This window comes from Arvicola amphibius, chromosome 3 (assembly GCF_903992535.2).
Source record: "Arvicola amphibius chromosome 3, mArvAmp1.2, whole genome shotgun sequence".
NCBI classification, from domain to species: domain Eukaryota; kingdom Metazoa; phylum Chordata; class Mammalia; order Rodentia; family Cricetidae; genus Arvicola; species Arvicola amphibius.
The window spans coordinates 172,130,701-172,151,450 of NC_052049.1; the positions used below are offsets into that span (position 1 = coordinate 172,130,701).

Here is a 20,750-nt window from a genome sequence, read left to right on the forward strand (position 1 = left end):
GAGGCTATTCAAATCGCTGCATTGTCAGCCATCTGGACCACACAAAAGACAGCACTATGTGGGGAATTATGGTGGACAGCCATGCCTCTGGTCAAGAAGCTAAGATTTTAAATATTTAGTTTTTGTAAGAGTCTCTTTCAGGTGAGAAGCTGTTTGGGGATGACCCAGCAGTCTACTGCACAGGCATTCCTGTGACATATGGTGTTATATATATGAAAATATTACTATAAAATAAAAAAAATCTAATCCAGTGGAAGGGTTTGTATCAACATTTGCTTGAAAGCATTGTTTTGCTCTGTCTTTGTGACATTCATATGAGACCATTAGGTCCAAAGGCAATAATCTAGCATGCCCAGGAGGATGGGCAATGGGTTCAACAGTTGAATCTGAGTCATAGGAGTCAGGCAGGGGTCTCCTTACAGTGGAGAATACACCCTGAGGATACTAGGCCTGCTGTGGGTTCACCCTCAACACAAGGGAAACAGAGGGTGCAAACCTCTCTCTAAACCTGATAGAGTCCCAGAAAGAACTCCATTTTGTGGAATCTTCCAGAAGACAGTGCTATTAGATAAATGTTCCCCAGAAGTCCATGAGGTTAAGACTTGGTGTTTAGGGCAAAGTTACTGAGAGCTAGCCTACTCTTTAGGAGGTAGGCTTAATGGGAGGTCCCTAAGACATTGTGGCATACCCATGAAAGAGCATCAGGACCCCTTCCCTTTTCCTCTGTCTTGTTTCCCAGTTTCTTGTGGATGCAAATTTTTCCCCCACACCCCAGCCACAATGTGCCAAAGGCACAAACAACCAGGCTACCAGATTCTGTGGTGTGGGACAATGGTCTGTTTTCTGTCAATTGTATTTTAAATAAACGCTGATTGGCTAGTAGCCAGGCAGGAAATATAGGCGAGACAACCAGACAGGAAATAGAGGCAGGTCAATGAGAACAGGAGAATTCTGGGAAGAAGGAAGTCCTAGTGTGCAGTCATGACCCAGCCCCAGAACAAGCAAGATGTGACTGCCCCGCCAAAAAAGGTACCGAGCCACATGGCTAACATACACAAGAATAATATGAGTTATAAGAAGCTTGAGCTAATGGGCCAATCAGTTTATAACTAATGTATACCTCTGTGTGATTTCTTTGGGACTTAACTACTGCGGGAACCCGGCAGGACAGAAACCCCAACAACTAGGTGGGGGGGTAGAAAACCGCAGTCAACAGAATGGCACCCAGAAACCTCAGACAACAACTCTGGACAGTAAATTCCACAAGCATGATCAGAAACAAGTCTATCCTCTTTATAAATTAATTGTCTCGGGTATTTAATTCAGTATTAGGCAGACTAACATAAAGGTTCTTCAACAAAGGGTTCTTGGTATTTGGGAGCTGGGTTTTATTTTGTTTTTGGAGGGAAGGGCTGGCTGTCCATCCTGTGAATTGTAGGATGGTAATAGCATCTCTAACTTTTACCTGCTTGACATTAATAGCACTATGAAAATTGTAAGAATCAGATAAAAAACTGTCTGGGGCATTTCAAACGATCTCCTAGAGGCAAAATATCGCGCACACACACACACACACACACACACAAACACACACACACCACATGCACATGCATACAAATGCACATACACATGTGTGCGAGCACACACACACACACACACACACGTGTACACGGGGGAGGGGGGAGGCACAAACTATTTCTCCAGGGAAGTGTTTTTTATAGCATGTGGTAACGGACAAGGTGCTACATCTAAACCGTGGCAGGCTGACACTATTGCTCTCTATCCTCTCTGATGACATGAAGTCCACTAACCATGCACTTGTATACTCTAGTAATCACTGTCAACTTCCTTTAAAAGTGTTACAGTGCTTGCTCTCAATTTCTGAACTTGGCTGTTCAGTCTTGGCTGGCCCGTATCCAAAGGGTAACACATTGAAGCACACAGGACTGCAGCCATGCTGCAGTGAGTATGATCTGTGACTCCCAAAACTGGCATCTCTCAGGTGGCTGTGACAGCAGTCTCACGCTCCACCCTAACCATGCTGAACAGGAAGCTGCCTCCAGGTTTTTAGGAGTCCTATGGGATATGGCTGGGTCATCACATTCTCACACAGTTCTCCACTATGTGCCGAGATTAGAAAGTAAACTCATTTAAATGCTCAAATCCTACTTCCTAAGAGCTGCGAGGACTTCTTCAGGCTGAACTAGTACAGTTCAGAAGACTACCACCAGTCACTCTGTGTTTTCTACTGAACAGATTTTGGCAAGAGATGTTCTACCATAACAAGGTCTCACCGTGATCTTACACCCAAGGCATAAGCAGGTTGTGTTCGGGATATGTCCCATCTTTGGCTCCAATCACTACCTAATTTATATATTTAGATTCATTATAGACTTCATGATATTGATCTTAGGTTATGAATACTACTACCAAATACTATTCCAAAAAGAAAATAACCAAATAATGACTTACGTCTGACAGAGTATACAAATGGCTTTAGAAACCTCACAATATAATTCAGATCTGGCTTGTGCATCCTCCCGAGTTGTATCAGATGGTGATCGCGTGGGTAGCTAGCTAACTGTTCCAACTCATCTCTTGGTGTGGAGCCCAGAGAAACCACAAATATGACATAGCCTTGACATTTGGCCCTCAAAGATACCATCCTCATAAATTCCTCCTCCTCATGATTCTCTCCAGCTGAAATCACAATGATGACCTTGTGTTTTCTTGGATTGGGGGTTCCTGGGAAGAGATTCTCCATGGCCCACTGTAGGCCAAGACCAACAGTCACATCTCCATTTAGTTGTTGGATGGAAGTGTGGACGTAGTTCTTCATGATGGCTTGGTTGTCGTAGGTTGTAAACTCAAACTCTGTCTTCACCTTGCTTTTCTTTCTGGAATTCTCTGAGGGAGAATAGCTCAGCAAAGCAATCCTGTCCGAGGCTGAAGGGTTTGAAGTGATGTGGAAGTTGTCAATCACTGAGCTCACCAATGTCTTCATGGCTTGGAAGTCATCATTGGCTATATGACGGGAATTGTCTAAGAGCAACGCTACATCCATGTATGAATTTTCAGGAAAGAAAGTGTCTTCTGCACAAGTATTTGGAAAACACTTGTCTGAAAACACACAGAGAGATACATCATGGGATCCATGTTAGCATAAGATACGGAGAGCTTCTAAGCATTTATGATCATATCAATACTTCTATTTCACAGCATTTAAATGAATAAGAAGGGTCAATGTCTGAGTAATGTAGCAACTGGAAGCTAGTATCAGGGGTCTATGGCAAAGACATGTGCCCCTGAAGTTCACAATCATGTCCAAACTCCCAAAGAAAGTATTTTCAGAGGTCTAGAGGCTCTCAGTACAAACCACAACACTATCCTAGGAAAAACTACACCAGGCAGGTAGTTTCCAAACCCAGTTCTCACATTCTACAGAAACTTATAAACATTAGAGATTGGAATTCTGACATAGTGCATTTTCTAAAACTTAAAAATAGAACCGACCATCATAAATAGAAATCTCCCATGAAAGCCCAGCTAAATAACTCCCTGGGAAGACATTAAACCTCCTACACAGTCAACCTAACCTCGCCCAGCAGTCTCACCGTAGCAAAGTGTGCAGCGCCGAAGCCTTTCCAGGGGCTCATAATTCCCAGCTGGAGGAACTGGAATCACCTGAAATGTCCCAGTGTCATCAAACTGAAAAAAAAATGAAATTGAAATTGAAAAAATAATAAACAAATGCTGTTTGTACAATTTAGCCTTTATTGAGAAATTACTATTATGTACTCATCATAAGGAAAAGCTTGAAAAATGTCTGCCATCACTATTACTTTGCACAATCCTTGATAGAATACATAGATCACCAGCTTATAAAAAGTTGGGTCCTTCAGAAAATGTTCATGGGTAGGTTTCTATCAGTCACTTCAGGTGATGATACCATTTTTATTGCACCCCATCAAAAAGGTCCAACTTCCCGATTTCACATGAACCTTTTCAATCATAAACTCCAATAAAGTTTATTTCAAACGGCAATAGACTGAAGACGTGGTGTTTATCCAAAATTCTTGCTCGTAACTCCTCCATTGTGTCTCCAATGACTACCTGTAGCTGCTCCCTAAATAACCATACAGAGACAATATTAATTATAAAAGCTCAGCCAATAGCTTATGTTTGTTACTAACTAGCTCTTATAACTTAAATTAACCCATATTTCTCATCTACCTTCTGCCACATGTACCTTCTTTCAGCATGGCATGTTCATCTCCTGATTTATCTGTGCCTTGCTTACAACTCCCCCAACTCTGCCCTCTTCCTTCCCAGCATCTTCTCTGCTCCCAAACTCCTGCCTAACCATTGGCCAGTCAGTTTTTTATTAACAACGAGAGCAACACATTTTCACAGTGTACAAAAGGGTTATTCCACAGCAACTACCCTCATTCTCGTTCTGTTTCTTGATTACTGTTTTGCTTTAATGTTCATCAAAATGAGCAATATGCAACAGTCATTCATTAATTCACTGAGTCAATACCTAATTTGGGGGCATTTATTTTTATGGTCCCATGCAAAGCAGATGCTGTTATCACAATGAAAGGAACATAACATTTCCAGATGGTGATGAGGCTACCCCACAACCCACAGCAAGGCTCAGGATTGCTTTTCCCCCTCCCTCAGATCACAGAAGGATTATAAAAGCCACACCCTCTGCCTTCCTTGAAAGTGCTGAGTGTCTGAACATACTTGTAATCATTTTAGCCTTAGAATGAAAGTTATATGTTAATTCTCTCATGAACTTGGGCATTTGGGCTTTACTCGACAGTTGACTGTTTTTAGTCCCACATCTAAAAATCACATGCTCACTCGGTGACCCAAGGAAATTGATTCACAGGAGTGACCCACATGCTCTGCCTTCATTTATTCATGCATCCAACAAATATGGATTGGATTCAGCAAATATGGATTGGATGCCAACAATGTTATAGGTACAGTTTTGATGTTAGGGATATTGAAATAAACAGAACAGAAAAAACAGCTTTGCATTATACTCTCGTGGGATAGATCTATCATAAACATCAAAATAAGTCAACTTTCTAATATGTTGACAGGAAATTATAAGTAGGGTAGTGAGGGTGGAAAACGCTGGGTACTGTTTAAATGAAATTCACCCAGAAAGCGAGACAGAAAGAGAAACTGAGAGGGGGCAACCAATGAAGTAAGAAAACAGCCAGGAAGATGAGATGCTGTGGAAGGCTGACCTTCAGTGTAACACTCATTACCATCTTGGTGCAGGAAAATTGTCTGTAATCTGTCAAGCATGTTTTAAATAAAACGCTGATTGGCCAGACTGAAAGTATAGGCAGGAAAACCAGACAGGAAGTAGAAATGATGTAATGAGAACAGGAGAACTCTGGGAAGGAGGAAGTTGATTCCTCCCACTCCTGCCCAGACCACCCAAGCAGCAGGATGTGATCTGCCCCACTGAAAAAGGTACTGAGCCACATGACTAACATAGATCAGAAAAATGGGTTAATCAAGATGTGAGAGTTCGCCAGTGAGAGACTAGAGCTAATGGGCCAATCAGCTTTATAACTTATAGAGATCTCTGTGTTATTTCTTTGGGGCTTGCTGGCTGCACTGGGCAGGACAGAACCCAAACAAGCAGGCCTGGCCCCCTCTTGTTACACCATCTTAATCAGAACAGCTGTGACGACTCACAAAGGACTATCTGTGGGGTTGGACCTCTTGACTTTCCTCATAGGAGCAAGCTGGGGAGAGAGGGTCATTAGATCCTCACTGGAGATTCTAGACACTTCTGTCCTCATTACCTACTCCAATTGTATGTAATTCTGTCCAGCCTATGGTTGTGGGATGTGCTAGCTATGTAGGAAATGAGCCATTAACTGAATAGGGACCTCATCTATGTAGTCATGGGGGAGGGTTCATCCACATCTGGATGAGACGGCTTAGCGATGCAGCGGTTTGGGTGACACCCACAATCCTGTAAGGAATCCTTCACCCATGCACCTGTAAGCAAGCCTTCACCCACGCTCCTGGGCCTAATCCATTGGATTAATTATGTTGTGTTGCTGTGATAAAAATACCATGACCAAAACCAGCTTAGAAAAGGAAGACAATTCCTCAGCTGGTGGTTCCAGAGGGTGAGAGTCCACAATGGTGAGGAGACACGGCTGCAAGCAGGAGAAAGGCATCAGGAGCAAGAGGCTAAGAGATTGTATCCCAACCCTAAACAAAGGAGACAGAGCAAACTACACGCAGGGTGAGGGTATAAGTTCCCAAAGTCAACCCATTGATAGGCTTCCTTCCAGCAAGACCGTACCTCCCTAAAGGTTTCATAGCCTCCCCAAATGGTATTACCAGCTGGGGACCAAGGATCCAAATTCTGACCTATAGTGGACATGTTTTTAATTCATACCACCACAGTCGTCCTCACTTGTCCACGTACCTGTAAAATAAACTCATTGGTTCACTAAGCTGGACTTGGGTAAGTTGTTGCTTTCGTCTGTCCCTGGTGTCCTATTTGAGGTGAGTGGACATTTGTTCATGTAAGGTGTCAGTGGGGAAAATGTTTCCAAGAAAATGCAGGGTCAACAGTTGTCTTAACATTGCTAATAAATAATGTGGGCGGAATGTGAGAACCAGCCCCTAAGTACAGAAGTATTGAGAACACTGTTGACTGAAAAGAGCACTCTGAGGGCAGGAGCAGGAATGAATCCGTGAATAGGATTTGTTCAAGAAAGAATGCAAGAGCCAGGCGATGGCCTGTGCAAGGCCCCAGCCTCCAGCACGGTGAAGAGCATTTCTAGTCTCCATGAATTCAACTTAAGCAACATATCATGATGTGGAGGGAGACGGAGAGACAGACAGAGAGAGAGAGAGAGAGAGAGAGAGAGAGAGAGAGAGAGAGAGAGAGAGAGAGAGAGAGAGAGAGAGAGAGGAGGTGCTGTGGACAGCAAACAGGCAATTTTCCCTGAGAAATCACTGTATAGGGAGCTAAGAAATAGGGTCATCACTAAAGTGAGCAGCTGGGCCAGGAAAATGACACTTCTCCTCTCTTGATTAGAAGGCTTTGACAGAAGGGAGCCAATGATCTAGAGCAGACAGAGAGCCTCCAGCGAGAACGAAACTGTAACGCATTAGGAGAATGCCTGAGTGCTCAATATCTGTTCTTTCTGCTCAGCTCAGCTCACGGGAGGAAACTCCGCAGAGAACAGATTTCTCGAGGTTCAATCTAAAACTTGCAACGTTTTTATACATTCCTGGAACATCAGGGGGATGCTGCAAATTTGGTTTCCAATTGAGGCAAAGCAAAGAGATAAAGATGAGGCAGCGTTGTCCAACAGATTCGTCAAGAGAAGCGATTTGAAAATGTACGAGCAGTGTGAGGTGGCTCAGAAAAGTGAAACTGTCCAGAACCACACAAAAATGTTTATCTCCATATAGAAACACAGTTACAATAATAGGATATTCTTTATCACATCAGTAAAAATATTCTTATAACGTTAATTATATGTATGGGTGTATATCTGTGGGGAGGGGCATGTGGCCCTGAGCGCAGATGCCTGTGGGACTCAGAAGCACCTGATACCCTGGAGCTGGAGTAACAGGTGTTTGGGAGCACCTGACGCGGATGCCACGGATTGAGCTCAGGGCCTCTGTAAGAATATTACATGCTGTTTGCTGCTGAGCCATCTCTCCAGCCTCTCATAATGGCAAACTTTTTAAAACCTGCATAAAACTCCTCCAAAGTTACAAAGGCAGGGTGTACATGAAGTGACTGGAGGGAGCACGGCTCAAGATGGCACATGGCTAGCGCGTTATCTGGTGATAGCAAATATGACTGGGTTTGTTCTCTATAGGGAGCAGTTGCGAGTGCTTCCAGGTGAGGCCTCCATGGGGTTTGGACATGGCCCCATCGGGCTATAAATTGAATTTAATATCCTTCAGATTTCTCCTGTCCTAGAATTAGATGTAGTTCTCAGAGCAGAGATGTCACTTATTTCTTGCAGAGAGCAAAATTAGGCAGGCAGGAAAGCCTAAAAAGAGAAACCAGGGGACCTTGACTTCTAAGATCTGTTTTATCAGAGACTTTTGTGGCTCCTACTTCCAGAAAGTGTGTGTGTGTGTGTGTGTGTGTGTGTGTGTGTGTGTGTGTGCATGCGTGCATGCATGTGTGTGTGCATGTACATGAAAGCATGTATTCATGCGTGTGTGCATGCACATGCATTTGTGTGTATGTGTGTGTGCGTGCAGGTGTGTGTGGAGCAAGCTGACTCCCTCACTTTTTTTTTCTGGCCTTGAACTCAGAGGCCCGCCTGCCTCTGTCTCCCGAGTGCTGGGATTAAAGGCGTGCACCACCACTGCCGAGCAATGCATGCTTATGAAGAGATCTTCATAGCCTCCTGAGCAATGAGATGGCTTCACCCAGCTCCAGAAGCCTCTTGCAGATGTGGGACGGTCTCCATTGGCTCTTTGTTTAAACATATGGCCCCCAGATGGTGGTGCTGCTTTGCAAGGCTGTTGGACCTCTAGGAGGTGGAACCTTGCTGGAAGAAATCAGTCCCTGGGGGCAGGTCTTTGTGTTTGCTGCTGGACCCCATTTCCTGTCATCTTTGCTCTTCCTACAGCAGATGCCATGGTGACCTGCTGCCTCATGCTTCCCCACCATACAAACCGCATCTTTACAGATCTGTAAGTCAAAATGAACCCTCTGTCCTTTAACTAACACACACGTGTTTCACAAGTGATCAACACACTGAAAGTCACTGGACAGTAAACAAAAAGGATCTATAGTTTTGGGTTTTCGTAGATTGTTTTGTTTTTGAATAAGAAAGAAAGACAGAGGAGCATTGATTGCTTTAACATAGTCCAAAAATGAAAGAACTTCTCTAAAGGAAAATACTCATATATATTAAATATCTTGTACCGTTTTAGGAGCTCAGAGCTCCCATGAGCTTTCTCCATTACAGGTTAAGCGTCTTTGTCTGATAGACAGCAGTGAGCAGGTGGCTATTCCGAGAAGTACGGGACAACAGAGGGCCAGCAGAGCACCCACTCCCGCACTTTTATTTCAGAGGGACCTGAGCTGACATCTTGGTTAGGCACTTGGTAGCTGTGCAGAAATGAATCTCTCCCTAGAACTCTCCAGGCCTCCATCCTCTGAGCTTTAACATGGAGACTGCACATGTGTCCACGTCCATGATTTGTGAATACAGAAGTATGTACATGATGCTCTAGCTCCAGGGCCCGGCATGTAGCAGGGTCAGATAGACTGTTGCTCCTGCTGCTGACTCTTTAGGAACTGCAAGGGGGATGAAGAGACCACTCCGCCACCCCGACTCTGTGTCAGTGTCATGCTGCCTGACCTGTGTCACCATCTTAACATGAACAAGGGAGATTCTTACCCCAAAGGCCTCATCAAGGAAAACTCTTTCATTATAAGCGAAGACGGCAAGGCTGATATCCAGGGCACTGAACTCCATGGTGGCCGTGAGAATGGACTCTCTACTGGCTGCCTGGCCATTGCTGAAGAACACTGCAACTCTCCTGACGTTGGATCCTGAAGATGTCCGCTTGAAAGCATTGCGGGCCACAAACCTCATCGCGTTGCCAATGTCCCTGGCTTTCTGGGGGACTTGGTATTTTATTTGGGAAAGAAGCTGAAGGAGATGTTTCTTGCTCTGGTAGTCAGACCCACGGATGAGGTAGCTGGTGTCTGAGTCATAGGAAACCACAACAACCCGGGCTCCGATAGGACAGTTATTTTCCCTGATGTTGAGGTCACTGACAATGGACGTAATGATGTCTCTTGTTTCATTAAATCTTCTTTCTGTAATTCCAGAGGACTGGTCCAGAGCAAATACCAGCTCTGTTGGATACACGGGACACTTTTCTATGAAAAGGAAAAGGAAAACTATTCAAAGATCTCAGTAAGTCATAGCTATTCCCACACCCTCTACATCAGTGACGTTGGTTCAGATACGGTAAATGCCAGGTGACAGTGGTGGTGTCATACAGGGATCTAAGGACTCAGGCATCCTTGCTGCAGTCTAGGTCCTAACAAGAGCAGCCCTAGGCAGGGTAAGGTTCATACGTGGCAGCAATTGGTAGAATGACAGATGGGGATGTGGGTCAGAGGGAGGCAGATCACTGAGCACATCCAAGAAGCCAGCATTGATGGGGGACTGTATAGATGAGTTAGAACCCTGTTTCCTGATTCTCCAGTCCATCCTGACTCCCAGAAGGTCAGGAGCTACTCTGTAAGATGAGTAGGAAACTGGGATAGGACCTAGACAGAACAAAAGTGAGGGGCAGCAGGGTCATTGCTGACCATGTACACTAACAGGTACAGTCACCAGTAAAAGAGGAAAGTCTGCATAAAAGGTGGAAGTCCTTTTTTCCTGGGGAAGGAGGGCTTTCTTCAAATTGGTCTTATCAAAATCCAGAACTATTTCATCAAGAACAGAACACAGAACACTCACCTTTCCAACAGGCTGTTTTGAGAAAAGGAAAAAGAAGATAAAGAGAGATGAATCAATTGTGCTTTTGGAACATGAACGAAAAAAAAAATCTAAACAATAGAATTCCAACCAAACTGAAGATTTGGGTCCTCACTTGAAATGAGGCCAGTTTCTAAATTTCGGGGAGCCATGGTTAAAAGACCAGGGAGCTATCCGCGGAGCTGTGTTGATTTGGGAGCATTTCTTACCATTTGCCCCTGTGAACCAGAGCTGGCTGACTTCAGCAGAATTGCAGCCGAAGTTGAAAGGCTGATGACTTGTCGTAGAAGCCAACTAGATGAGGCTCTGATTAAATGGCCAGATAGCTGAAATCCAATTTGCTTTGTCTCTCATCTTAGAGCCTTTGGAGACTCATTCAGCAACACAAGGCTAAAATAAAATGTCTGATTTTCTTTCCTGATGAATGCCTTGGGAATCTCTATTTGTAGAACTGTGGGGGCGGGGGTTTTCAGATAAACTTTGTCTCTGATTAAAAATACAGCTATTTTTCACTCCCAGAGCTTTCCCCCAGGATTTCTGCGAGCAGGGCAGCATCTGGTCTAACTGTAACTCTCGGGCACATCAAGGGAAGTGCTGGAGGATCTTTAAGAAAGCCCAGGCCTGATAGTCTTCTCCTGGGAAGCAAATGAATCATCCCAATCTTCCTCTTTTTTTGTTTTAAGTCCATTAACACTGGCAACAAACCAATGTCCATGGTACACAAGCCCTCATGGCAACCCTCCTACCACCCAGTGTTTATCTTAATCCTGTGGTCACTGAGATCCCTACAGCCATCAAGCAGCACATGTAACCTACAACCTCCTCCCTATCCCAAGGCTGAAAACATCTTTCCATGTATTGACTTTGTGAGACAAGCTAGGTTTGAGTCTACAAAGTGGGGTGACTTTGGGAGAAATCACTTCCCTTTTGCTTAGTGTGTTTATTTATTTTCCTCGAATTCTCTTTCTATGGCTCCCCTCAAAGCACTAACCATTTGCAGCCTCCTGTTCTATAATTAATCATTCCCCTGCCCCATATTCCTAAATTAATTTTATCCTCAGGAGAGAGTCCCAGCTGCCCATTTAGAACATGGTACTAGTCCCTAGGTGAAAGAGAGCTGGTGCAGGACAGGGGATACACAGATGCGAGACCAGGGTCCAACCTCATCATAGCCTTGGTGATGCCTTATAGCAAGCCACAAAGGCCTGCCACCCAACTTTAATCTCCATTCTATAAGTGGAAGCTCAGTGCTAACCCACTCTCTGTACCAGATTATGCAACCCACCTACCCTTTCTCCAGCTCATTTCAGGCTGACTACTTTTAGTCAATGCTTGGAAAACTTCTCTCTCCAAATCTCAAACTCTGTAGGAACAACCTCCTCCTCTCATCCCGGGTCTCCCTGGGGAGCCGGCAATGTCTAGAAAAACTAATTGCTCCACCACTGCTCCTTTGCCTCCTCTCCTGTGCTGAAGAGACTTCTAGCTCTTAAGGTCTTTCATACTAACCCTTCCTCCTGACCTCCTACATGCATGCACACATGCATATGTGCAGGGACACTCACCCATGTACATGCAGAAGCTGGTGGGGGGAGTCGAGTAGGGAGAAATATTCTCTTATTGATTTCTACCTTATCTTTTTTCTTTGGGAATGAGTCTTCTTAATGAACCTAGAACTCACTTTTTTTTTTCAGGCTGGCGGCCAGCATCAAGCTCTTTGATCCTCTTTCTCTAACACCCCTAGTGCTGGAGTTACAGATGTTCACAACTGTGGTGTGTGCCTGTTATGTGCACAACAAAGTGCCTAGCTGTGGTTTATTGGATGCCGGGGATCCGAACTCAGGTCCTCATGCTTTTACACCAGTGCTCTTACCCAACACCTCGGATCTTCCTCTCTGACAACTTCCTTTTTCAAAGAACTGGGACTCCATTCTGTGCACCTTGACCTTTCTCCATTCTCACCTTCATGAATTCATCCCTTCAGCTCTGTCTCTCTAGTTTCACAGCCTCGGGGGCATCATTATTTCTGTGGTGTCATGGACCATCCACACCTGAGTGACTCCAATATCTAAATAATTAAGTAATTAATCAACTAAATCTACATCCCAGGGTCCATCCCTTGAGTATTTTGCCCCCCATCATTTTGCTTATTGTTGTCATATCAATAATGGAGCTACTTCATGAGCCCCTGAGCTGGTCTTATCTCCAATAAGCATATTGTCTCTTCCTAATTGCATAACACCTTGTGAGCCAATGTCTTTGTAGTATGATTGAGCATCTTTTGGGTATATGCCCAGAGTGGTATTGCTGGATCCAGAGGTAGGTTGATTCCCAATTTTCTGAGAAACTGCCATGCTGATTTCCAAAGTGGTTGCACAAGTTTGCATTCCCACCAGCAATGGACAGGTCTTCCTCTTATTTCACATCCTCTCCAGCATAAGCTATCTATCATTGGTGGTTTTGATCTTAGCTATTCTGACAGGTGTAAGATGGTATCTCAGAGTTGTTTTGATTTGCATTTCCCTGATGGCTAAGATGTTGAACATTTCCTTAAGTGTCTTTCAGCCATTTGAGATTCTTCTGTTGAGAATTCTCTGTTTAGTTCTGTACCCTCATTTTTTAATTGGGTTATTTGGAATTTTGATGTCTAATCTATATTTATAGCAGCATTATCTGTAATAGCTAGAACCTGGAAACAACCTAGATGCCCCTCAACTGAAGAATGGATAAAGAAAATGTGGCACATTTACACATTAGAGTACTACTCAGCAGTAAAAAACAATGACATCTTGAAATTTGCATGCAAATGAATGGAACTAGAAAACACTATCCTGAGTGAGGTAACTCAGACCCAAAATGATGAACATGGTATGTATCACTCATAAGTGGATACAAGCTATAAACAAAGGATATTGAGCCTATAGTTCATGATTCTAGAGACGCTAAGTAACAAGGTGAACCTTAAGAAAAACATATATAGATCCACCTGGAAAGTCAAAATAGACAAGATCACCTGCCAAATTTGGGAACATAGGGGTGGGGGGAGAAGGGAGGATGGAAGGGGAAGAGTAGGAGAAAAGGGGAGGGGGCAAGGAGAACTTGAGGGAACAGGATAGTCGAGATAGAGGAAGGACAGAGATGAGAGCAAGGAAAGAGATATCTTGATTGAGGGAACCATTATGGGGCTAGTGAGAAACCTGGCTCTAGAGAAATTCCCAGGAATCTACAAGGATGACCCCAGCTGAGACCCCAAGCAACAGAGGAGAGGGCACCCAAACTGGCCTTGCCCTGTAGTCAGACTGATAAATATCTTAAATATCATCATAGAATCTTCATCTAGCAACTGACAGAAACAGAGCCAGAGACCCACAGTAGAGCACTGGGCTGAGCTCCCAAGTCTAGTTGAAAAGCGGGCGGAGTGAGAATATGAGCAAAGAAGTCAAGACCATGATGGGTTCACCCACTGAAATAGTCTACCCGAGCTAATGGGAACTCACCAGCTCCAGCTGGGAAGGAACAAACAGAACCAAACTAGTTCCTCTGAATGTGGGTATCAGTTGCATGGCTGGGGCAGACTGAGGGGCCACTGGCAGTGGTACCAGGATTTATTCCTACTGCTTGTGCTGGCTTTTTAGGGACACATTCTCTTTGGATGGATACAGATATAATAGGGAGGGCCTTGGATCCTCCCCAAAGCAATGTGCCTTACCCTCTCTGAGGAGTGGATTGGGGGGGGGGGGTGGGTAAGAGGAGGGAATGGAAGGAGGGGAGGGAGTGGGAACTTGGATTGGTATGTATAATGAAAAAAGATAGTTTGTTTTCTTTTTAAAAATAAATAAACAAACACCTTATGAGCCTGTGAGCTTATGCTCTTTCTTCAGCTTTGACTGTGAGATGTCCCTCCAATCCCAAGGCAATCCTACAACAGAGGCTCCTCACCAGAGGCCAGTCTCCTGATTCCACAGATCCACTCCACACTCAGTCCCCAGTGTCCCCGCCAACCACTAATGTTTTTGACTGTAATACCCAGATACTCACGACTGTGGCTCCGCAGGAACTGGATCAGATCACAGTGCTGCAAAGTTTAAAAGCGAGAGAGCAAACGTGAGTGCAGTGACCCTCTGAGGGATGTGATTAACTCCCAATGAACAGTAATGGCTCTGCTTGTTTTCAAGAATAAAGAGATACATACAGAATACGTAGGCTGCCCTGCTGTGCCTTTAGGACCCTAAGGGGGAAAAGAGCAAGTTATTATTTGTGAACTATGGTTTTTAATAAGAAAATTTAAAAACTGTAAACACCTCTTCCTTTATTGGAGGTAAAAATGACAGAAGGTGGTTAGGTACCATGCTATCTGGTAGGTCAATTACTTATTCCACTCCTATCAAGGGTGTTTATTATTTTCATTTGTATTAAAACTGAAATCCTGCCGGGCAGTGGTAGCACATGTTTTTATTCCCAGCACTCGAGAGGCGAGGCAGGCAGATCTCTGTGAGTTCGAGGTCAGCCTGGTCTACAAGAGCTAGCTCCAGAACAGTTAGGACTGTGACACAGAGAAACCCTGTCTCAAAAAACAAAACAAAACTGCAATCCCTAGAAGAGATTTTCCTAAAGGAGTCTTTTTTAATTATATTTTTCCTTTGTTTCCTAATTATACACAGCAGACTTTCCCCACAGGGTAGAACAAAGGAGATGAATGTATTGAGCATGCAGAGGTAGATTATCTTACAAATCAAGATGCTTAAAATGCAAAAGGCAATAAGCCTCAGTATATATAAAAAAAAAACCAAAGGCAATTGCATAGCAGGTAAAATTTATACAAAAGAAGAGCATACATGCAAAATGACACAAGACTGAGGAACAAAGGAATATAAATAGCTGGGGAGGGGATTTACTATGAGATTACTTCTCTTTGTAATGTCAGAAGATACACCCATAAAGTCTCACCAATACGTCTGCCCAAGTATGATGGAACAGGGTGAAACTAATAGAATACTAAAGTGAATGGGGTAAAGCCCATGTGGCCTCAACCCGACTAGAGAATCATAAACAACTGAAGAAAGTTGGGAGTGGGAAAGGCAGTTTTCCCCAGGGAAAGAACACTAAATGGCTGTCCAATGCTAAATAGTCAGCCCCCAAAACATGCATATAAGTAACATTATACAGACTGAATAGGTTATATTTAAGTATATATGTACATGTATTGTATATATGCATGTGCATATATGTATATTGTATATATTAGGAATATATATTCATTTAATATATGTAATAATATACATTAGGAATATATACATTTATATGTGCAATAATAATTACAGAACCTAGAGATCATAAATTTGAAGGAGAATGAGGAGGAATATATGGGGGTGGTATGGGAAGTCCTTCTGTATATGTGTTGCTTTTATCGGTTAATGAATAAAGTTGCTTTAGGCCAATGGCTTAACAGAATATAGCCAGGCTGGAAGAAATATATACAGAGAGGAATCAAGGAGATGCCATGTAGCCACCTGCAGGAGGCTGGAGCCCACCGGAACCTTGCCAGTAAGTCACAGCCATGTAGCGATACACAGATTAATAGAAATGTGTTAATTTAAGATTTAAGTGTTAGCCAGAAATATCCTTAAGCTATTGGCCAAACAATATTGCAAATAATATAGTTTCTGTGTCGTTATTTCGGGTCAGGGTGGCGGGAAATGAACAAGCAGCCTTCAACAACATGGGAGGATATAAAGAAAGGAAAAGGAAGAAGAAATGCAATTATGATGGAATCTCATAAATAAAAAGAAAGAAACCAGCAGCTTAGGTGAGATCAAGCAGAGGTGGTTTCTGGAAAGACATCAGCCCTGGTTCTTTTCCATTTGAGTTTTTCCCCTTTGCTTCTCTTGCTTCTTCTTCCCAGGATCAGGCTCCTCATTGACCATGGTTTTTAATGTATTTACTAGAACGTTCATTTCAGGAAAAAAATGCACTACATACTCAAACTCAAGCATTCCCTTGGGCACTTGCCCCTCCCAGATACTTAACCAGAAATGTCAGTATAGCCAACTTCTGTTCTAAATGACAACCGAGTTACCTGTCTGACCATCCATGACCTATCCATCACCCGTCTATCAACCATCCATCATCTATCCATCACCCGTCCATCAACCATCCATCATCTATCCATCACCTGTCCATCAACCATCCATCATCTATCCATCACTTGTCCATCAACCATCTATCATCTATCTATCACCCGTTCATCAACCATCCATCATCTATCCATCACCCGTCCATCATCTATCCATCACCTGTCCATCAACCATCCATCATCTATCCATCAACTGTCCATCAACCATCCATCATCTATCCATCACCCATCCATCAACCATCCATCATCTATCCATCAACTGTCCATCAACCATCCATCATCTATTTAGCAATACATTTATTTAACCATCCAATAGCAGTTCAATGTCCCATGAATGCTGAGGTGGCCTGTGGTATGCTTCTGATTTAACTAGAGCTATGTGCTGAATTTGATTCTACCCAGTGAAGAAATCACTAAGAGTCTTAGAGTCTTGGCCGCCTTTCAAATTAGGACAGAAAACAGGAAAGACTGCACGGTCACTCACACAGAGAAATAGGCTTGGGGTGATATGGAAAGTAGGAGCTACATTTTGCAGACGGTCAGAAGTAGGCAGAGTTTACCCTGAAAGAGAGAGCTTAAGAGTGACTCCAGGAGCTGGAGAGGTGACACAGAGGTTAGGAGCACTTGCTCTTGCCGAGGACCCAGGTTCAGTTCCCAGCACCCATGTGTAACTTCAGTTCTGGAGTATCCAAGGCCTCTTCTGACCTCCATAGTCTCCTGCATGCACATGGTACACAGACATACACTCACTCAAACAGATAGACAGACAGACACACATACACATACAAACACACACTAAGATAAATGTTAAGAGTAACTCCAAGCAAGTTCTTGACAAAAGCTAAGAACCAAGAACCCGAGACAAAGGCCACACCCAAACTCAGACAAGTTGAGCCAAGCACAAGACTGAAGATGATATGGCACACCTTCATTACAACCCCAGGACTTGGAAAGAGATGAATCTGGAGTAGAGAAGACTAGCCCACAGATCAGCTGTTCCCCTACATGCCATAATGCTTATAGTGGAGTATCCTTTACAAATAATTATTTTATTCTCCTGTGGAGTCATTTGACCAAGAAACCATCTGCAAGCTTTGCTTTGCTAGATCCCAAGTTCAAGAATTCTTCAGTGCCTAAAACAAGACAAGTGTTTCATGCACTCTTTACAGTGCTGTCTGGGTTCCCTCCACGTAGCAGGTGCTGGGGTATTTAGTTCTGCCCTGACTCTGCTTGAGAGGGGAGAGACATTGACTCATCAACCACATGAGAAGCAGTAGAACAGATGTAGGTCTACGTGGGGAGGAGGCAGGCTTGGCTCTGCCTGGGGATGCTTCAGAGATGACATTTCCCTTGTAATGGAACCAGAATGGTGGTTACATTTCCAAATCACTCTAGAGTCCAAATAAAGACTAAAAAGGCAGCAAGAGCGGTTCCGGCAAATTCTACCTGCCAGTCTGCTTTGCGTGCTATACCTTCGTCAAGAGACCTCTGTGAAACAGGCAAGCCCATGCCTATTCCAAAGGTTTCGGTGATAAATCACGGTAACCGTGAATATCTACATTGCACTTAACAGTTCCCAGTGTTTGCTCTTGGTTGTCCGATCCCCACAGCCACATTTTCAGCTAGGGCAGGGACATGTCATCTTCATCTTAACAATAGACTAAGAAACACAGTGATTGGCTTCTCAAGCCCAGTGCTTCTGTCTTGAAGTTCTGCATCCTCTCCATTGGGTATACCAGAAACCACTGCACATCGGTCAGTTCCCACATATACTCACTCTTGGTCCAGGAGGGCCTTGAGACCCTGGTCTTCCAGTCTCACCTTTCAAGCCTTGAGAGAGCTGAAAACAGGAACACATAAGTGTAGTTTCTACATTTTCTTGCGTGGAGGCTAATAAAAATAAATTTCTTTTTATTTTACATGTGGCGGCATCTTGCCTGAATCTGTAGACAGAGACTGTGTGCATATAGTGTCCACAGAGGCAAGGTGGCATTGGATCCCCTAGAACTGTAGTTACAGATAGTTGTGAACCATCATACAGGTGCTGAGAATTGAACCCAGATCCTCTGCAAGAGCAGCCAGTGCTCTTAACCACTGAGCCATCTCTCTAGCTCTGAGATTTCTGAGATTAAATGAGATGTTATATTTCTCAAAAGTTGTTATTAGAAGAACAACTGGACGGAAGCATGTATCTCTGTCAGAGTACTTGCCTGAAATCTCTGAGTTCTACCCTCAGCAGCATAAATAACAATGGTGATAATTAATAATAATTTAGTTAAAAAATAAAAGATAGCAGCTTATTCAAATCAGGGAAATTCCTTGCTAGTAACACAAGCCCTCAACTGTTAATCATTGGTGAACATCCACTTCCCCCTTGTCCCCTTTATTTAGTGGCATACAGTGCTCTGATGCTGGCTGTAACTTAAATCTACATTAGTCATAAACTGGATTGATGCTTAAAAAAAAGACACACAAAGATTTTGCAAAAACCTTTATCTATAAAGATCAAATGATAAGGGCTGGAAAGATGACTCTGAGGTTAAGAGCAGTTGCTAGGTTTCATTCCTGGAACCAGCGTGGTCTCTCACACCTATCTGTAATTCCAGTTCCAAAGGATCCAGTGCCCTCTTTGGTCCTCCAAAGACACCAGGCACACACAATGCACACATACACACATACACATAAACACTCATACACATAAAATAAGAATAAATAAATATATGTGTTTGTTTTGCCATTTTCCAATGTGTTTGTTTTATTGCATGATATTATATTCCCTTAGAAGCCTGTTTATTTTCTAATGAGAGACAGAAAGAGGGTGGATCTGGATGGGGAGGATGTGGGAAGGAATTGGGAGGAGTGGAGGGAGAAGAAAGTGTAATCAGGATATATTATATAAAAAAATCTATTTTCAATAAAATAAAAATAAATAGTTTGAAATCAAATAATGAAAATGACTTCCCACATACAAGATGGTACATGAGTGGACTATGTTTGCTCCCCAAATGCAAAGTGATGGATATATATTAGCAAACGATATGCAGCCTAATGCCAAGAGCCTGTTGAAGTACATCTCTTCCACACCCAGAGTGACAGGGACCTTGCACTCAGACTTTAAAAGAATGCAAGTCTCAGCCATTTGTACACAGTCTTCTACTCTGTATCACTAATCAGAACACTTCAGTATCCTTCTTAAAACAATAATCCATCCTTGTGGACAATGGCATCATCAGGCAGCCCCTGGAGCTCAGGAAGACATCAGTTTCAATCCCAAAAGGCTGCAATGCACTAGTATTTCTCCAACAACCAACCACCCTAGGATCCATGTAGAGCTAAAAAATCACAGAACCATAGAGTTTCAAAGCCAGAAGTGACCCTGTGTGCCAGTAGGTTCAGTTCTGATATTCTGGAAATAGAGGCCCTAAGAGGGTGTGCCAAAGGTCACTGACTAGCTAGTGGCTTTCAAGAAGCTCTTGGAATGAATCAACAATCCACATTTACTATCACAGTAAGAAAGCTGGGGTCTATAAAAGAAAAAAATATTTATTCCACCTGGAATGATAGGCCACTTACAGTCAGTCCCTTGAATCCTTTGGGTCCAGGTCCCCCAGGACTTCCAGGATCTCCAGAGTCACCCTGATTCAGACAGATCAAGATATTAAAATCTTTGCTATGAAAGAATGGAAAAATTCTCTCCGATCAATATTTAAACTGATCTTGTAATCATTATATAATGAAGGCTAATACAGCAATAAATGAATCTTGACATGAACTCAGATCTAAACAATTGGTCAGATATAACTGGTCAGTTAGATATTCTTAAGACTATTTTCAATACTCTAATAACTCAAGTATTTGTACATAAATATCAATTTAATAATCATCCAGTAGCTAAAAACAACCAGAGCATATACTAGAAAACATGAAGTATTGGCTAACTAAAGTATTAAGGAATAAATAAATTCCTAGTTCTATGAGTTACTTCTAAAAAAGTTAAAGGTTAAAAAAAATAATCTTGGAGTAAGGAGATGTCACAGCTGGTAAAAGTTCTACTGGCAAAAGACTGAGGACCTGAGCTCACTCACTTGGAATCC

At 43.1% G+C, this 20,750-nt stretch overlaps 1 protein-coding gene across 1 annotated transcript in view; it reads right to left on the minus strand.

Moving 5' to 3' along the window:
• Nucleotides 1-20,750, minus strand: part of Col6a5 (collagen type VI alpha 5 chain) — a 98,432-nt gene that overhangs the window by 24,429 nt on the left and 53,253 nt on the right. Inside the window, exons 27-34 of the mRNA XM_038322736.1 lie at nt 20,230-20,292; nt 18,434-18,496; nt 14,716-14,751; nt 14,562-14,598; nt 10,509-10,520; nt 9,432-9,919; nt 3,615-3,708; nt 2,473-3,120 (exon numbers count right to left, since the gene is read on the minus strand). Coding sequence (XP_038178664.1) covers nt 2,473-3,120; nt 3,615-3,708; nt 9,432-9,919; nt 10,509-10,520; nt 14,562-14,598; nt 14,716-14,751; nt 18,434-18,496; nt 20,230-20,292 — 1,441 coding nt within the window. The remainder of the gene's footprint in view (nt 1-2,472; nt 3,121-3,614; nt 3,709-9,431; nt 9,920-10,508; nt 10,521-14,561; nt 14,599-14,715; nt 14,752-18,433; nt 18,497-20,229; nt 20,293-20,750) is intronic.